The sequence below is a fragment of the Bufo bufo genome, chromosome 7, assembly GCF_905171765.1.
Source record: "Bufo bufo chromosome 7, aBufBuf1.1, whole genome shotgun sequence".
Lineage (NCBI taxonomy): Eukaryota > Metazoa > Chordata > Amphibia > Anura > Bufonidae > Bufo > Bufo bufo.
In genome coordinates, this window is record NC_053395.1 from 11135717 (window position 1) to 11153030 (window position 17314).

The 17314-nt window shown below is 45.7% G+C and overlaps 1 protein-coding gene across 2 annotated transcripts; it reads right to left on the reverse strand.

Annotated features, from left to right (window-relative positions):
- Window positions 1–1903: 1903 nt before the first annotated feature.
- Window positions 1904–17092, reverse strand: PRRT2 (proline rich transmembrane protein 2). Of its 2 annotated transcripts, XM_040440219.1 has the most exons (4): window positions 16939–17092; window positions 13646–14172; window positions 11848–11980; window positions 1904–2451 (listed from the first exon to the last, which is right to left on the reverse strand). In XM_040440219.1, exons 2-4 carry the CDS (start codon window positions 14069–14071, stop codon window positions 2444–2446), a joined length of 567 nt encoding a protein of 188 aa, XP_040296153.1. In that variant the 5' UTR covers window positions 14072–14172; window positions 16939–17092; the 3' UTR covers window positions 1904–2443. The 2 variants fall into 2 exon arrangements, with proteins under 2 accessions (XP_040296153.1, XP_040296152.1); XM_040440218.1 differs by lacking the exon at window positions 1904–2451 and having other exon boundaries at window positions 10809–11980.
- Window positions 17093–17314: the final 222 nt, after the last annotated feature.

The window sequence follows — 17314 nt, forward strand, 5'->3', positions numbered from 1 at the left end:
TCCCTCCCCCGACACCGCTTCTAGTGACCCTGTGGGAGGATACAGGAACTTTTATTTGGAGTCGCCCCCCCTTACCAATCACAGCCTGCTTGTCGAAAGTGTTCAGATCGATGGGTTCAATGTAAAATTCTAAACACCCAAGGGTCCTGGCGGGGGCGGACTGGAAACTCAATGTGGCCCTGGAAAAAATACTAAGAGTGGCCCCGTTTTATAGTTGGGTGCAAACTGATGGAAGGCAGGGCCAGCAATACCATATTATGTCATATTATACCGCCCCAACAGAGCTAATCACAAAATACATCCCCAAAAACTCCATGAGGAGGGTCCAGGTGCCCCCCTGGGCATCGGCCCACCGGGAGATCTCCCTGTAAGGTCTATGGCCAATCCGTCCCCGGGGTCCTGGATTTCGGTGGGATGCCCATGTGTCCCGAATAGTTTCAAATCTCTGTTTCGTCTTGACGTTTGCTCCAGGAGCTCTCAGAACATATTGCAGACCCTCACTTGGGCCAGACCACCAATCTTTTCAGGTTTACTTGGCTCCAAAAGACACGACTTTACATGGCGCCCGTGTCAGACGGAGATCATGGTTTCATGCATAAATATTTTATTTCATTTCATGCTCAGTTAATACAAAAATGTGCAGAATATATAAACATCGCTGGTTCACGTGACATGCTCCTTGTATACTAGTCAATTTCCTGCAAGAACATGATATAAGAAAAATACATTCTCACCCCCCCCCCCCCCCCCCCCCCCCCACAACAGGTATATAAAGAAGAGAGGCAGGAGAGAGAGACGGCTGCACGGCGGGGACCTCCGCCCAGTTGTACAGCGCCCGTGGTCAGCGATGCAACCGATGTCCGGGACGCAAAGTGCAAAGACATGGATATTCTACATCAAGAAGCTGCGGCGACACAACCAGGAGAAGGAAATGATATCACGTCTTCTGCTGCGGTTTTATACAGATGTATTCAGACAAGATGGCGGCCTTGTGCAGCGCAGCCTGAGCAGCGCAGGATAACGTGTCTAAAGGATATGGAAAGTCTGTGGGTTGTAAACGTAATCCGACCACTGCCTGAAGGGGGTCTAAGCCCCAAAAACGTGCGTTCTCCTTGCAAATATAAACCGAAAATGTGGCTACTAGAAGTCCCAGCATGCCTTACCAGCCGTGTCAAAGGAAAGTAAGGAAGGTGCAGGTGTCTCTCTCTTCGCCTCCTGTTTTTATCACGGTCCCTCGCTCCCCCATTAGGAGAACAAGGGGCGACGAGCCCTCCCCTGCGTGCATGTCGTACAAGCAGCATGCAGGACCATAGGTGAGTATTATGGGTAACAGTCATCAGATAGTAGACGGGTAGATGGTCAGGCCGGAGTGAGATGCAGGAGAATGAAGAGTTAAATCGACCCAGCCAGCTCCTCCATGTGACCGGTGTACAAAGGGGGTAGTAGTACTGTGAAGACCTACATTGGTGGTTAGTGCACAGGAATGGAGGTGTGATACTCTGCAGAGCCTGTCAGCAAGGATCTGCAGAGCTTTCAGTAAACAATCAGTGATGACTCATGATGGGCAGGCCTCCATTAGGATGAGGGGTGATGTCTGGTTCCAGATGAAGGGTTAATAGGTTGGTGCCCTGCAGCACCAGTAGGTGAGTGTATTAATAATGCATGCACCTGCTATACACACAGTGACCACAGGAGGTCAGCACTGCACCATAGAGATAGAGGAGGGTGGGGATGAGCGGCATTGGAGTACAGTGTGCGTGTATGTCACGTATGATAATGTCACGTATGATGTATGTCGTTATATAATGTCACGTATGATGTATGTGGTTAATGTCACGTATGATGTATGTCGTTATATAATGTCACGTATGATGTATGTCACGTATGATAATGTCACGTATGATGTATGTCGTTATATAATGTCACGTATGATGTATGTGGTTAATGTCACGTATGATGTATGTCGTTATATAATGTCACGTATGATGTATGTCGTTATATAATGTCACGTATGATGTATGTCGTTATATAATGTTACGTATGATGTATGTCGTTATATAATGTCACGTATGATGTATGTCGTTATATAATGTCACGTATGATGTATGTCGTTATATAATGTCATGTATGATGTATGTCGTTATATAATGTCACGTATGATGTATGTCGCTATATAATGTCACGTATGATGTTGTGGATGTGCTTTTCTTTCCTGCCATTATTAGTAGTGCAGGGTCATTAGATACGTGGGTGACACGGGTGAGATGTAGAGACACGCAGACACTCGCACTCCGGAGGCTCTCGCTCACAGTCTCTTCCACTCACTCCCGGGGTCTCTCATTTCCCTGGCTGCTGTCTCTGTGGGAATGTGAAGGATTTTCTATGAAAGTTTGGGGTCCTCTCGCCCCGTGGTGCCCGGAGAGGGGGACGGAGCGGCCGCGTCTCACAAGACTGAAAGAGAAAGAACAGGCGTTAATGAGCGATAAGAATAGCAGAGCGTGCGCATCCGTAATGAGTCACCAGGTGGAATCGGCGCAGCTTAGATACGCTTTCCTAGCAGACAGTATCACACGATAGGTTTAGATACAGAGGCTCAGCTTGAAGGCATTGTGTAATAAAGATGGAAATACCAAGTGCTCGCCATGAGGACCTCGACCGCACAGCCCCACCAAATGTCCGAACCAAGCAGTATCCCATACAGTTGCAAGAAAAAGTATGTGAACCCTTTGGAATGATATGGATTTCTGCACAAATTGGTCATAAAATGTGATCTGATCTTCATCTAAGTCCCAACAATAGACAATCACAGTCGGCTTAAACTAATAACACACAAAGAATTAAATGTTACCATGTTTTTATTGAACACACCATGTAAACATTCACAGTGCAGGTGGAAAAAGTATGTGAACCCTTGGATTCAATAACTGGTTGAACCTCCTTTGGCAGCAATAACTTCAACCAAACGTTTCCTGTAGTTGCAGATCAGACGTGCACAACGGTCAGGAGTAATTCTCGACCATTCCTCTTTACAGAACTGTTTCAGTTCAGCAATATTCTGGGGATGTCTGGTGTGAATCGCTTTCTTGAGGTCATGCCACAGCATCTCAATCGGGTTGAGGTCAGGACTCTGACTGGGCCACTCCAGAAGGCGGATTTTCTTCTGTTTAAGCCATTCTGTTGTTGATTTACTTCTATGCTTTGGGTCGTTGTCCTGTTGCAGCACCCATCTTCTGTTGAGCTTCAGCTGGTGGACAGATGGCCTTAAGTTCTCCTGCAAAATGTCTGGATAAACTTGGGAATTCATTTTTCCTTCGATGATAGCAATCCGTCCAGGCCCTGACGCAGCAAAGCAGCCCCAAACCATGATGCCCCCACCACCATACTTCACAGTTGGGATGAGGTTTTGATGTTGGTGTGCTGTGCCTCTTTTTCTCCACACATAGTGTTGTGTGTTTCTTCCAAACAACTCCACTTTGGTTTCATCTGTCCACAGAATATTTTGCCAGTACTGCTGTGGAACATCCAGGTGCTCTTGTGCAAACTGTAAATGCGCAGCAATGTTTTTTTGGACAGCAGTGGCTTCCTCTGTGGTGTCCTCCCATGAAATCCATTCTTGTTTAGTGTTTTACGTATCGTAGATTCGCTAACAGGGATGTTAGCATATGCCAGAGACTTTTGTAAGTCTTTAGCTGACACTCTAGGATTCTTCTTCACCTCATTGAGCAGTCTGTGCTGTGCTCTTGCAGTCATCTTTACAGGACGGCCACTCCTAGGGAGAGTAGCAGCAGTGCTGAACTTTCTCCATTTATAGACAATTTGTCTTACAGTGGACTGATGAACAGCAAGGCTTTTGGAGATACTTTATAACCCTTTCCAGCTTTATGCAAGTCAACAATTCTTAATCGTAGGTCTTCTGAGAGCTCTTTTGTGCGAGGCATCATTCACATCAGGCAATGCTTCTTGTGAAAAGCAAACCCAGAACTGGTGTGTGTTTCTTATAGGGCAGGGCAGCTGTAACCAACACCTCCAATCTCATCTCATTGATTGGACTCCAGTTGGCTGACACCTCACTCCAATTAGCTCTTGGAGATGTCATTAGTCTAGGGGTTCACATACTTTCTCCACCTGCACTGTGAATGTTTACATGGTGTGTTCAATAAAAACATGGTAACATTTAATTTTTTGTGTGTTATTAGTTTAAGCAGACTGTGATTGTCTATTGTTGTGACTTAGATGAAGATCAGATCACATTTTATGACCAATATGTGCAGAAATCCATATCATTCCAAAGGGTTCACATACTTTTTATTGCAACTGTATATGCTTAAATACACTGTTCAAAAGACAGTACCACACATGATTGGCTTAGATATGGAGGATCAGCAGACAGTATCACACAGGAAAGGATTAGATACACAGCTCAGCAGACAGTATCACACAGGACAGGATTAGATACACAGCTCAGCAGACTGTATCACACAGGACAGGATTAGATACACAGCTCAGCAGACAGTATCACACAGGAGAGGATTAGATACACAGCTCAGCAGACTGTATCACACAGGATAGGATTAGATACACAGCTCAGCAGACAGTATCACACAGGAGAGGATTAGATACACAGCTCAGCAGACTGTATCACACAGGATAGGATTAGATACACAGCTCAGCGGACAGTATCACACAGGATAGGATTAGATACACAGCTCAGCAGACAGTATCACACAGGATAGGATTAGATACACAGCAGACAGTATCACACAGGATAGGATTAGATACACAGCTCAGTAGACTATCACACAGGACAGGATTAGATACACAGCTCAGCAGACAGTATCACACAGGAGAGGATTAGATACACAGCTCAGAAGACAGTATCACACAGGACAGGATTAGATACACAGCTCAGCAGACAGTATCACACAGGACAGGATTAGATACACAGCTCAGCAGACAGTATCACACAGGACAGGATTAGATACACAGCTCAGCAGACAGTATCACACAGGATAGGATTAGATACACAGCTCAGCAGACAGTATCACACAGGAGAGGATTAGATACACAGCTCAGCAGACAGTATCACACGGGAGGATTAGATACACAGCTCAGCAGACAGTATCACACAGGATAGGATTAGATACACAGCTCAGCAGATAGTATCACACAGGATAGGATTAGATACACAGCTCAGCAGATAGTATCACACAGTATAGGATTAGATACACAGCTGAGCAGACCGTATCGCACAGTATAGGATTAGATACACAGCTGAGCAGACAGTATCGCACAGTATAGGATTAGATACACAGCTCAGCAGACAGTATCACACAGGATAGGATTAGATACACAGCTCAGCAGACTGTATCACACAGGATAGGATTAGATACACAGCTCAGCAGACAGTATCACACGGGAGGATTAGATACACAGCTCAGCAGACAGTATCACACAGGACAGGATTAGATACACAGCTCAGCAGACTGTATCACACAGGAGAGGATTAGATACACAGCTCAGCAGACAGTATCACACGGGAGGATTAGATACACAGCTCAGCAGACAGTATCACACAGGATAGGATTAGATACACAGCTCAGCAGATAGTATCACACAGGATAGGATTAGATACACAGCTCAGCAGATAGTATCACACAGTATAGGATTAGATACACAGCTGAGCAGACCGTATCGCACAGTATAGGATTAGATACACAGCTGAGCAGACAGTATCGCACAGTATAGGATTAGATACACAGCTCAGCAGACAGTATCACACAGGATAGGATTAGATACACAGCTCAGCAGACTGTATCACACAGGATAGGATTAGATACACAGCTCAGCAGACAGTATCACACAGGATAGGATTAGATACACAGCTCAGCAGACAGTATCACACAGGATAGGATTAGATACACAGCTCAGCAGACAGTATCACACAGGATAGGATTAGATACACAGCTCAGCAGAAAGTATCACACAGGATAGGATTAGATACACAGCTCAGCAGACAGTATCACACAGGATAGGATTAGATACACAGCTCAGCAGACAGTATCACACATGGTAGGATTAAATACACATCTCAGCAGACAGTATCACACAGGATAGGATTAGATACACAGCTCAGCAGACTGTATCACACAGGATAGGATTAGATACACAGCTCAGCAGACAGTATCACACAGGATAGGATTAGATACACAGCTCAGCAGACAGTATCACACATGGTAGGATTAAATACACGGCTCAGCAGACTGTATCACACAATAGGCTTAGATACAGAGGCTCAGAAGCATATAAATTGTGGTGGGTAGGCTTTGACTTGTCAGGAGGGACAGCAGTGAGATGGTTTTCACGTCGCTGTTGTTCTCGGTGTAGGTGTAACACCCCAGAGTGTTACCATTTCTGCACCTTGCTACTGTCTTTATTGGTCTAACCTCATGTCATCTTATGCATTTATTCCACGTCCTTCACACTGTGCATTTCTAATGTTATGTAACTGTTCATTTGTAATGTGCCAGGTTCACCAGCAGATGGCAGCAAACACGGCAGAGCTATACTTAGATAGGATGGAACTTTCCATTCCATTCTAACGCCCCCTCTGGAGAGAAGTGGGCTTGTCCTACTTCCTGCAGGAAGGTTGGGGACCAGTTTCTAGTTAGTCTAGCTTGCCTCCTGCTAGGGGACAGGTGTGCAGGGGCACGTCTCTGCTGAACGTGCCCACGCCAGCCAGAGCACCCTAAGCTCTGCTGGCCATGGAGGCCAAAGCTTAAAGGGATTCTGTCACCTCGTTTTCGGTTATAGAGCTGCGGACATGCACGGCTAGATCGCCGCTAGCATGTCCGCAATATACCGGCCCTATAGGGCTGTGTGCTTTTATTTTGTTGATTAGAGATATGTAAATGAGCTTTGTAAGGTGCCCAAGGGGCTGCACTAACCTTCCTGGGGCCCAGCACCGCCTGTGTCCTCCGAATCTCCTCCTTTCGTCAGTTCGATTGCCGTAATCTTGCGATGCGCGAGCTCGCACATGCGCAGTTCCTTCCCTGAGGCTGATGCCAGCACAGGGAAGGAACACTATACCAGCACTGCACATGCGCGAGATTATGGCAATCTAACTGTGACGAAAGGAGGAGGACGCAGGCGGTGCTGGGCTCCTTCACAGGGGACGTGGCTGGGCACCAGGAAGGTTCGTACAGCCCCTTGGGCACCTTACAAAATAAAAGCACACAGCCCTATAGGACTGGTATATTGCGGACATGCTAGCGGAGATCTAGCCGTGCATGTCCGCAGCTCTATAACCTACAACTTGGTGATAGAATCCCTTTAAAGCCTCAGGAGGAAGGTTCCCTCCTGACTACAGAGAGAGAGAGTGCAGCTTACAGAGGAAGCTAAGTTATCAGTACAGCAAAGAGAGAGAAAGCAAGCAGAGTTATTGAAGAAGCCTGCCAGTTTAATGCTAAAGCCTGCTGGAACCAGGACAGAGCTTAAAGATTGTTTTGAGAAAGTTTATGCAAAGTAAAGCTGCTGTTCAACTACATACAAGGTCTGGACTCAAGTTATTCTATTATCCCTCAATTATTCCCCCTATTTATTGCTTCGGAGCCAAAGCCTGGGGTCCAGCGGTATCCAGGTAGGAGCACCATGACACATAAAGAGCCATTTGGTCCGTACCACACCACTCTGCATTTTCCAGGTAGGAGCACCGTGACACATAAAGAGACATTTGGTCTGTACCACACCACTCGGCATTTCCTAAACCATAGCGGGCCCTGGGGGGAGGCGCCGGTTGCACAGGCATCGCTGACCTGCAGGTAACAGCTTTACAACCCAGCTTTCCCAATGAGCTCCATACAATATCCAGAAAAAACCCGCTTGAAATGTGTTGATAGACAAACCCCGCGCTGTGGGCGTCACACGGAGCAGACAATTCTACACATTGCGGTTGAACACCTTGTACTTTTTTATATATATTTTTTTTTTTTCTCCTGTCCTTTTTTCCGTTTCACATGGACGACCGTCCGCTATTCTTTATCCTTTTTTTCGCAGCAGCCTCTCTCTTTTACTTCCAGACCACAGAGGATGCAGTTTTCCTTCGGCTCCTCTGGGCCACAGTTCCCAGCTGTCTAGACGGAGCTTGGAGGATCTCACATCAGAGCCCAGTCCAATCTGCTATACCATCAGCTTCTTAGCGATGCCAGTGAAGGCGCAAAAATCTATAATCCAGTCTGGCTCGCTGCCCGGCCCAGCGCTACATACACAGCCCGCTGCATTTCTTGCATATAATATGGGCACCATCTGTCTGCTTCCCAACAGCATAATAGCAGCCTACGTTCATTCGAGAGCCACGACCCGACAGGAAACCACGGAGGAAGGTAGAGGATCCTCATATTAAATATTAAATGAGACTGAAGCATTTCACATCCTTCTAACTAGCAAGAAAGTGCAATGATCTGAAGGAGTTAATATAAACTGGACATTGCACTGATGAAAAACAGCCGTGCTGTCTTACGTATACAGCTCCTATGCAGAGCTATATGTCTCCATGGTTACAGACTACAAGCCCTGCGCAGTCTGATCCCATAGTTACGTGTTACTCGCTTCCATCTTGCTCTTTGCTGTCATATATTCAGAATGTGATCGGATTCTGTAACTATGGGGGCACACCGCGCTGCATACCCAAAACTAGAGTCATTGGTTGCAGGAAAATTTAGGAGTGACACATATTCAACAGCAGAGGACGGCAGAACCATGATGGGGTCCGGTATAAGTGAGGGGGCACCAAATAAATTGGGTTCTTCATTTTTGCTGATGATGTCTGAAATCAATGTGTGCCGTTTTGGGGTATTGTATGTAAGCCGAGGAGTTAACTCCCAGGGTGTACGTGGGCCTCAGCGTAAAGTCTAAGTATATATCTGTATACATGGGTGACCGAGTGACTAGAGACCAAAATGGATGACAGCGGGTAAAACGTCCTGTCCGTAGTGAAAGTATGCACTGCAGCTCTGGAGAACAAACTGCTGCACCAACTGATGAACTAATGGGAAAAAACACTCATGGATGAGCACGTGGATGATTTATTGTTTGGAATAGAGGGTTATAGCGCTCCTCTACTTCTTTCCTGACCAAGTCTCCGATTATCGGTCTGCTGTACAGTCGCGTTGTCTTCTTCATATTTAAGCTGCTGTCTTTTCTTGTTCTCTTCTTGTGTTTCTTCACCTTCTCTTACACTAGAAGTATTATTCCTTTTTAGAAACAAATGGGGTCATTTATCAAACTGGTGTCAAGTAGAACTGGCTTAGTTGCCCCTAGCAACCAATCAGATTCCTCCTTTCATTTTAGACAGCTCCTATGGAAAATGAAAGGAGGAATCTGATTGGTTGCTAGGGGCTACAAAGCCAGTTCTACTTGACACCAGTTTGATTAATGACCCCATTTGTTTCTAAAAAGGAATAATACTTCTAGTGTAAGAGAAGGTGAAGAAACACAAGAAGAGAACAAGAAAAGACAGCAGCTTAAATATGAAGAAGACAACGCGACTGTACAGCAGACGGATAATCGGAGACTTGGTCAGGAAAGAAGTAGAAGGGAAAAGCCAGTCAAGAAATGCAACAGAAGGGGGAAAGGCTGGAAATATATTGTCACGATGTTGGCAAAGTGCGGCCCTCCAGCTGTTGTAAAACTACAACTCCCACAATTCCAGGCTGATACCTGTAGGCTGTTCGGGCATGCTGGGAGATGTAGTTTTACAACAGCTGGAGGGCCGCAGTTTGAGGATGCCTGGTCTAGACTATGATCTTTTTGATGGTCTTCATGAACTAGAAAAATGAAGAATTAAGGGTTCGGCAACACGGTCCGGTTTCTGCAGTTTCGGAAGCCAAAATCAGCCAATGATAGAAAGTATAAAGGACGTGTGATGGACTGAACCGTCACTGGGGCTGCTGGAGAAGCCTGAGGGCCAGCCTCCTTTCTACAGACTATGGACCGAGAACTATAGAGACCCCCTCAGACCTTTTTGGGTTACAAGGAACTATGAACCCTGATTTATGTGTGTAATTTATATGCCACATATTTTCATATTGCCCATTAAAAAGGCATGGTGTGGATTCAGCAACACAAAAAGGGTTAACTCTGCACTGAGACTCCCACTGATTGTGTTAGTGATGGGATTAAGATAGTTGATTATAATAGCAGCCGACTCCTATGATACACTCAGGAGATAATCCCATCACATGTGTCTCCTCTTCCCATTCATTCATTATGGAGGGGGTGAAGATGTCTGTTTGCATGTTCATTGTTGATTGCGTCACAGACAATGCCAGTGTGTTTGTTGAATAGGGTTAGTTTTGTGTTTAAACTGTACAGGATTGGCTGCTATGTCATGTCCTCAGTATGTCATGTGTATATAAGTCAATGCTGTGTGTTCAATAAAGAGTTCCTGTTTTACCCTTCATCATGTTGAGGCTGGTGTTTGGGTAACTGATCGACACTGGGGATTGCTATACGCTGAAGATTTGCTATACTCCCCTGGCCATACTATTAGCTCTTGTAAGAGCTGTTCCTGCTCTCTGGATTTAGGAGAGGAGGTTCACCCACTGGAGCCTTGTCGTAGGTCCAGGGTGGGTAGGAGACGGTGAGACCTCAACCAAGCTTCGGCGGTGTCAAGTGGAGTGCTTGGAGTCCTCAGGAAGCACTAGGAGCATCCATCGACGGAGCTACCCGGTCGGGGTGCTAGGAGATCTGTTACAGGACGGATACGACTTCTCTTTTTTTGATTCGCTCCTGGTTTTGGCTTCCAAAATTGCATCAGGAATCCTGATCGAGTGACTGCGCCCTCAGAAGCAGGATGAGACATGAATCAACACCCGATGATGGCAAAAATGGTAAGACAGAGCCGTCATCCAAACCTACCACATGAAACGCAGATTTACAGCCTGAAGCTGCATTTTATTATGGATTATTGTGAGAAGATCCAACCCATGAGAAATTGAAAGTATGTGGGGTAGAGGGGAGAAAAGGACGACAACCGGGAACAGGATGGGTGGAGACAGTCACAAAAATGATGTGTGAGCCTGAACATTGACCAGGACGACTAAAAGGCATGGATGAGCCCAGGCCACAAACGTGATGAGGAATTCTCATGTCCGTGCAGTTTAGGGTAGGCTCCAATCAGATCATCCACAAGAACAATCATTACGGCTGTCCCACAGCAAACAGTGAAAGTCCGCATCTTCGCCCCCGAAAATTGGTTGGATTCCCGTGGTCTCCTCACGGATGACAGCCATGTTCATAACTTAATGAATACTAAGGGGAACACATCCTGTAAATTTACTATGAATTAAACACCAGGAGAGAATGCTGCCTAGACACGACACCGTATACACAGCCATAGTGAATGAAATGTAAGGCTGTGTGGTATATGTGCCTGAATGTAACGGGACCAGAGAAGGAGAAGAGCCTGCGAAGGATTGAATGGATAGAATAGAGATTGATGGAAAGTGAAATCACAAGAGAGAGAGCGTGTCCTGTTTGTCACGCTTCATGGATCCTGCCACCGGCAGCCAACCCCAGCTCTGACATGAGGGCTCTTTATTGTGCCTGATTAATGGGAGGACATGCCTGGCTCTATCTCATATCTATACCCTGCCTGTCTCTTTTACATGTATCTCATATCTAGATCATAAATATTTGATTTTTATATCTACGTATCTCTTATTTATCTTCTACGTATCTCACCTATATATCCATCCATGAAGCATTTGTTTACTAGGTTGACCTATACACATATACAGTATACTCATAATCTCCTTTTCTCCATTGTGTTGTATGATTTTCACCACTTACCTCCAAAGTTGATGACGCAGGACACAGTGATGATCAGAAGTCCACCCACCAACGCCACAATACTTAACAGTTTGGCCACCCGTCCCAGTCTGAGGGCCCCGTCCACATCACCTTGTTGGAGGCTGTTACGGGACTAGGGTGAAGGAAAAGAATAGGATTAGTACTAGTGGAGGGGAATTCACAACACTAAGGAAGGGATGTATCAGTATGTGTGTGCTATATCGTCCATCCTTTCTTATGGTCATCCATTGCCCTCCATCATATCACCCATCATCCATCTGTACATGACTACCTCTACCATACTTTCAACACCTTATCATCCATGGCTTTATTCATCAATCATCACTCTCCATCCCCCTACATCCTAGTCAGTCATCCTACGGACATCAAATCAACATCTCCTTCTGCACTAACCCCTCAGTGAAGCGGCCTCACTACATCCAACTCTTCATCTTTTTTTTCTGCAATCATTGTTCTGAATGGCAGCATGTGGTTAGCACTGGGGTCCTAGGTTCAGATAAGACCGAGGACAACATCGGCACCCTGAGGAAACCTCTGTGGAATTCAGATTGTGAGCTCCATTTGGGGACAGCCATCAATGACAATGTCTGTAAAGCACTGCGGAATATGTCAGCGCTATATAAGTGAGTAAAATATATATTGAATTAACACATTACCGTGTGTACAATGCAACCATATTTGTCTCTGACCGTCATCTCAAACCATTGCTCCAAATCCCTCCATCTTCTTCACCATCTCCTCATCTTGTGTAGAAAGCCACCCGCCCGTATCTGCTCTACGTTACATTACCTCCCCCGGCCATGTTGATATATTCCTACCTCATTCACATTATCTCTGCATTCACTCCACTTCCCTTTGGAATTAACTAACCTAACATTACTTCAAGATGAAGTGGTCCACCTACTGCGATGTAATCCTTACCATTCATCTATCCCTGATCTGAAATAGTCTGTTTACTATTCACTGCTTTCATTTTATTTCAGTCTATCTTACTTAACAAGCCCCTTTTAGAAATATGCATCAAACTTCTCCTATCTACGTGAATTCCTTCCTCTTGATATGTCACGTTTAGAAACCCTTCATATCGTCATTATATGTCCTTCTGGAATGAACATCTGATATTTCCTCACGTTCACAATGGTCTAGGTTCCCTCACTCCCTCAATTCCCTTTAGCTACTGAAATTTTGTGGAAAATTTCTCTCCAGTTCTGTTGTCTACAATTCGTGATAATCTAGGCTTCATTCTTCATTCTCAATTCATTCTCTCCTGGTGTCATCAGACCTCTCGCACTTACACCTAACTGCATCAAAATAACTGCAACAGCAACCAATGCAACACTCAAGAGGATTGTGCGTCTGGAAGTATTGGTTGAAATTAACGACCATAGCCAAAAGATTTATGGAAGTGTTAACCAACTTGCATGACAAGCACCACACTTTCCCATTACCTACACATTCACACTTCTTAACTGCATACGGAAAGTATCTTATCCAGCCAACCAGCACTTTGCCAACAGCTGCCTACAGGTGGGTCGCTTTGGTTTGGTTGACATGAACCAATTTGTTTACATACAAGCAGATATACCTTGGTATATATTTGGCTTATTCCATAGGAAGATGTATGAATGCACTTCCAAGTGTGACACAATATTTTTCATGAAGAGGACACAGTGGGCGAGGAGACTTGTTAGATAATGAAATGAGATGAGTCATTATAACGTTACGATGTAAAGGACCATAAACACCATGACTGTAAGACATTGGCCATTTTCCTTACCATGATGGAATACACAAAGCCAATGATGTTGACTGGCCACATAGGACAAAAGCAAGACAGAATGGCAATGAACAGATAGTCCTTTGGCTTTTCTGCCTCGACAGCGCTGGCAGTGGCAGTAGACCCATGTCGACAGAGACTTGGCCGAGGAGAATTTGAAGCGGCTTGAGCCAGTCGTACTTCTGAGCCTGTCAGACTAGGGGCTCGGGGTCCTCCATTGGCAGCTGGTTGGGCCTTCAAATCATTGAGAGATGAAGAATTTGATTGGATGGTCACAGATGGTTCCACCTCTGAAACAGTAGCCTCCTGAGCTGGCTCTGGCTCCTCTACCACCACCACGGTGGTAGAACATACCGGCTCTGAGGGTTCTGCTGGTGTAGTCTCAACTTCAGGTGGAGGCCCCGTGTCTGCTGGTGACGTTGCCATGGGTAAAGGAGCCAGCAGAGAAAATTGAGAAGAAAGTCGTGAAGGATCGTAGATGATGGGCCCAGAGGAGAGACGTCAAGAAGGAAAGCAAGAGCTTGATTCTAAAATGGTTGAAGAAGTAAAAGAATCATACACTGGGTGGGTAAGTGCACATACGCTAGTTATTAACAGGGTGAAAAAAGTAGTAAATTAATTCCATCTGTTACAAGACTTTAATTGTAGCCCACAGGAAAACTGACGTACATAGTGTACTGGGATCATTCTCCACCACATGAACTCCCCGTAGCACATTATCACCCATACCCACAATGAGCACTTCAAATTCCTTCTGTAAATGTTCTCTACAAAATCCTTAAATCCTCGTGATCTCCTATTATTCTACAATCAGAAAAGACACCACACCATACAGCTCCACTTGCATCTTTCTCTTCTTGATTAATGTAATAACTATCTATAAAAATACTCCTAGAAAGTCCTACAACCTCTCCTATTACTCCATATAACTCCTCTCTTCCCTGTAACTCCTCATACTACCCTTAAAGATAATGAACACCTTCGGGGAGCAATTTTTTTTTATTGCATTTTACTTATTTTCGCGCTAAAAAACATTTTTCAACTGGTCTTTATTTAAACAATTTAAACAGTTTTTGTTCTACAGGGTTAGCTTTCAGTCTGTGTGCAGAGTATCTTGCGTTCCGTCTCACACTGAGCCCGTCAGGTTGCTGCTCTGACGGCTCGGAGTCTATTCCTTATCTCTGACCTCCTGGGAGCTCATAAACACTCTTAACAAGAGTTTGGCTACAATGAGTGTTTATGAGCTGTCAGGGGTGAGGGCTATATCCATCGAGCCGTCAGAGCAGCAACCTGACGGGTCCGGTGTGAGACTGAGCGCAACATACTCTGCGCATGGACTGAAACCTAACCCTGTAGAACAAAAACTGTTGAACACTTTTATTAAAGACCAAAACATTCTTTTTAGCCCAAAATAAGTAAAATGCAATAACAAAAAAATTGCCCTCGAATGAGTTCATAACATAAGCAGCTCCAATTGTTTTCTGTAACTCCTATCACCACTCTTTATAACCACTCCTATTACTACCTATAACTCCTCCCAATACTCTATAACTCCTCCTATTATTTTCTGTTACTCCTATTACCACTCTTTATAACCACTCCTATTACTACCTATAACTCCTCCTTCTACATGTTATTACTCCTTGTAGCTTCTCCTACTAATTTTTCATATAACCCCTCCTATTACTCCCTATAGGTCCTCCCACTACTCTATAACCCCTCCTATTACTCCCTATAGGTCCTCCCACTACTCTATAACCCCTCCTATTACTCCCTGTAGGTCCTCCGACTGCTCTATAACCCCTCCTATTACTCCCTATAGGTCCTCCCACTGCTCTATAACCCCTCCCATTACTCCCTATAGGTCCTCCGACTGCTCTATAACCCCTCCTATTACTCCCTATAGGTCCTCCCACTACTCTATAACCCCTCCCATTACTCCCTATAGGTCCTCCCACTACTCTATAACCCCTCCTATTACTCCCTATAGGTCCTCCCACTACTCTATAACCCCTCCTATTACTCCCTATAGGTCCTCCCACTGCTCTATAACCCCTCCCATTACTCCCTATAGGTCCTCCGACTGCTCTATAACCCCTCCTATTACTCCCTATAGGTCCTCCCACTACTCTATAACCCCTCCCATTACTCCCTATAGGTCCTCCCACTACTCTATAACCCCTCCTATTACTCCCCATATGTCCTCCCACTACTCTATAACCCCTCCTATTACTCCCTATAGGTCCTCCCACTACTCTATAACCCCTCCCATTACTCCCTATAGGTCCTCCCACTACTCTATAACCCCTCCTATTACTCCCTATAGGTCCTCCGACTGCTCTATAACCCCTCCTATTACTCCCTATAGGTCCTCCCACTGCTCTATAACTCCTCCTATTATTCTCTGTCTACACTTTATCACTCCTTTTAGCTTTGCCTACTATTTTTTATATTTTTTCCCTCCTACGACGACTCCACACAACTCCTAACACCATGCGATTCCTCCTGTGATTCGTAGTCACCGCTCCCTATAATAATTCATGATATTGTATGTTCTCCTAGGAGTATACCGCAGCACACCGCTCTCTGTGTCTGTGTGCACAGGAGCCATCAGAAGACACATTGCATAATATAAAAGCTCAGCACCCCTGCCACTCAGATTCATCTCACCTGAGCCTGAAGACACTGCGCCCGCCTGACACCCCCTACAAACCCTGATACTGTACCACATACTGTACATACACAATAGGGCAGACAGCCGCTGTGCACCGACACATGGTGAACCCGCACTGTCTCCTCTCTGCAGCTCCTGGACCTATTAGATGTGAATGTAGATGAGATGCAGGGAGGGGGAGGATGAAGATGCAGAGCAGAGTCAGCTCTTCACCTGGACGAGCGATGAATGAGATGTTAACTGTAAATGTGCTGGCTGCCCAGTCTTGCCCACATGTCATGTGCTAGGTGCCCACTTGCTGGTTCTTTGGCGTGTGCGGTGCCTGTGTACATGTGTGCTCATCCATGCCTGTGCAGCATGTGTTTGGCATCTTGTATAGTAAGCATAGCCATCCGTCCGCCTCTTCCCAGGCTTTGCCATACTAACCGCCGCGCCAGTCCATAATGAGACATCATTCTATTGCTTGCTGCCATCCCTGCACCCAAAAAAATGCAAATCACAAGCCCCTCCATACAGAACAATGACCCTGTGCACCCAACCTACATACATATAGCGTAAAAATGGCCAGCGACTGTGTGCACACTGCCCCTCCCGACACACCTATTTGTGAGCATCTCACCTCCTCTCTTTCCTTCTGTCCTCTCTCCAGCAGTCTCCTGGGGTTAGTTTGGGAAATGGGGGGGGGCACAGGACACTAAACCTCACAGGCCAACCCTAGAGGGGTCCGTCACCCACCCACCCCCCGACACAAAGCAAGCAGCGTGTGTCTGGTTGTGAGGATACTGTGTCTGTGTCTCTCTCTCCCCCTCCCACTTTCGCTCCTTTCCCCCTCTTTCTGTCTCCCTCCCACTTTCACTCCATCTCGCTGTCTTGTAGCAGCTGTAAGGATGCTCAGGCTCTTGCTCAGCACCTCCCTAGTGCTAACCCTAACAAGCATCCTCTGCTCTTCCAGTCCTGGTGCCTGATTGCTGGACCTTATGAGTAGCCGCCCTGCA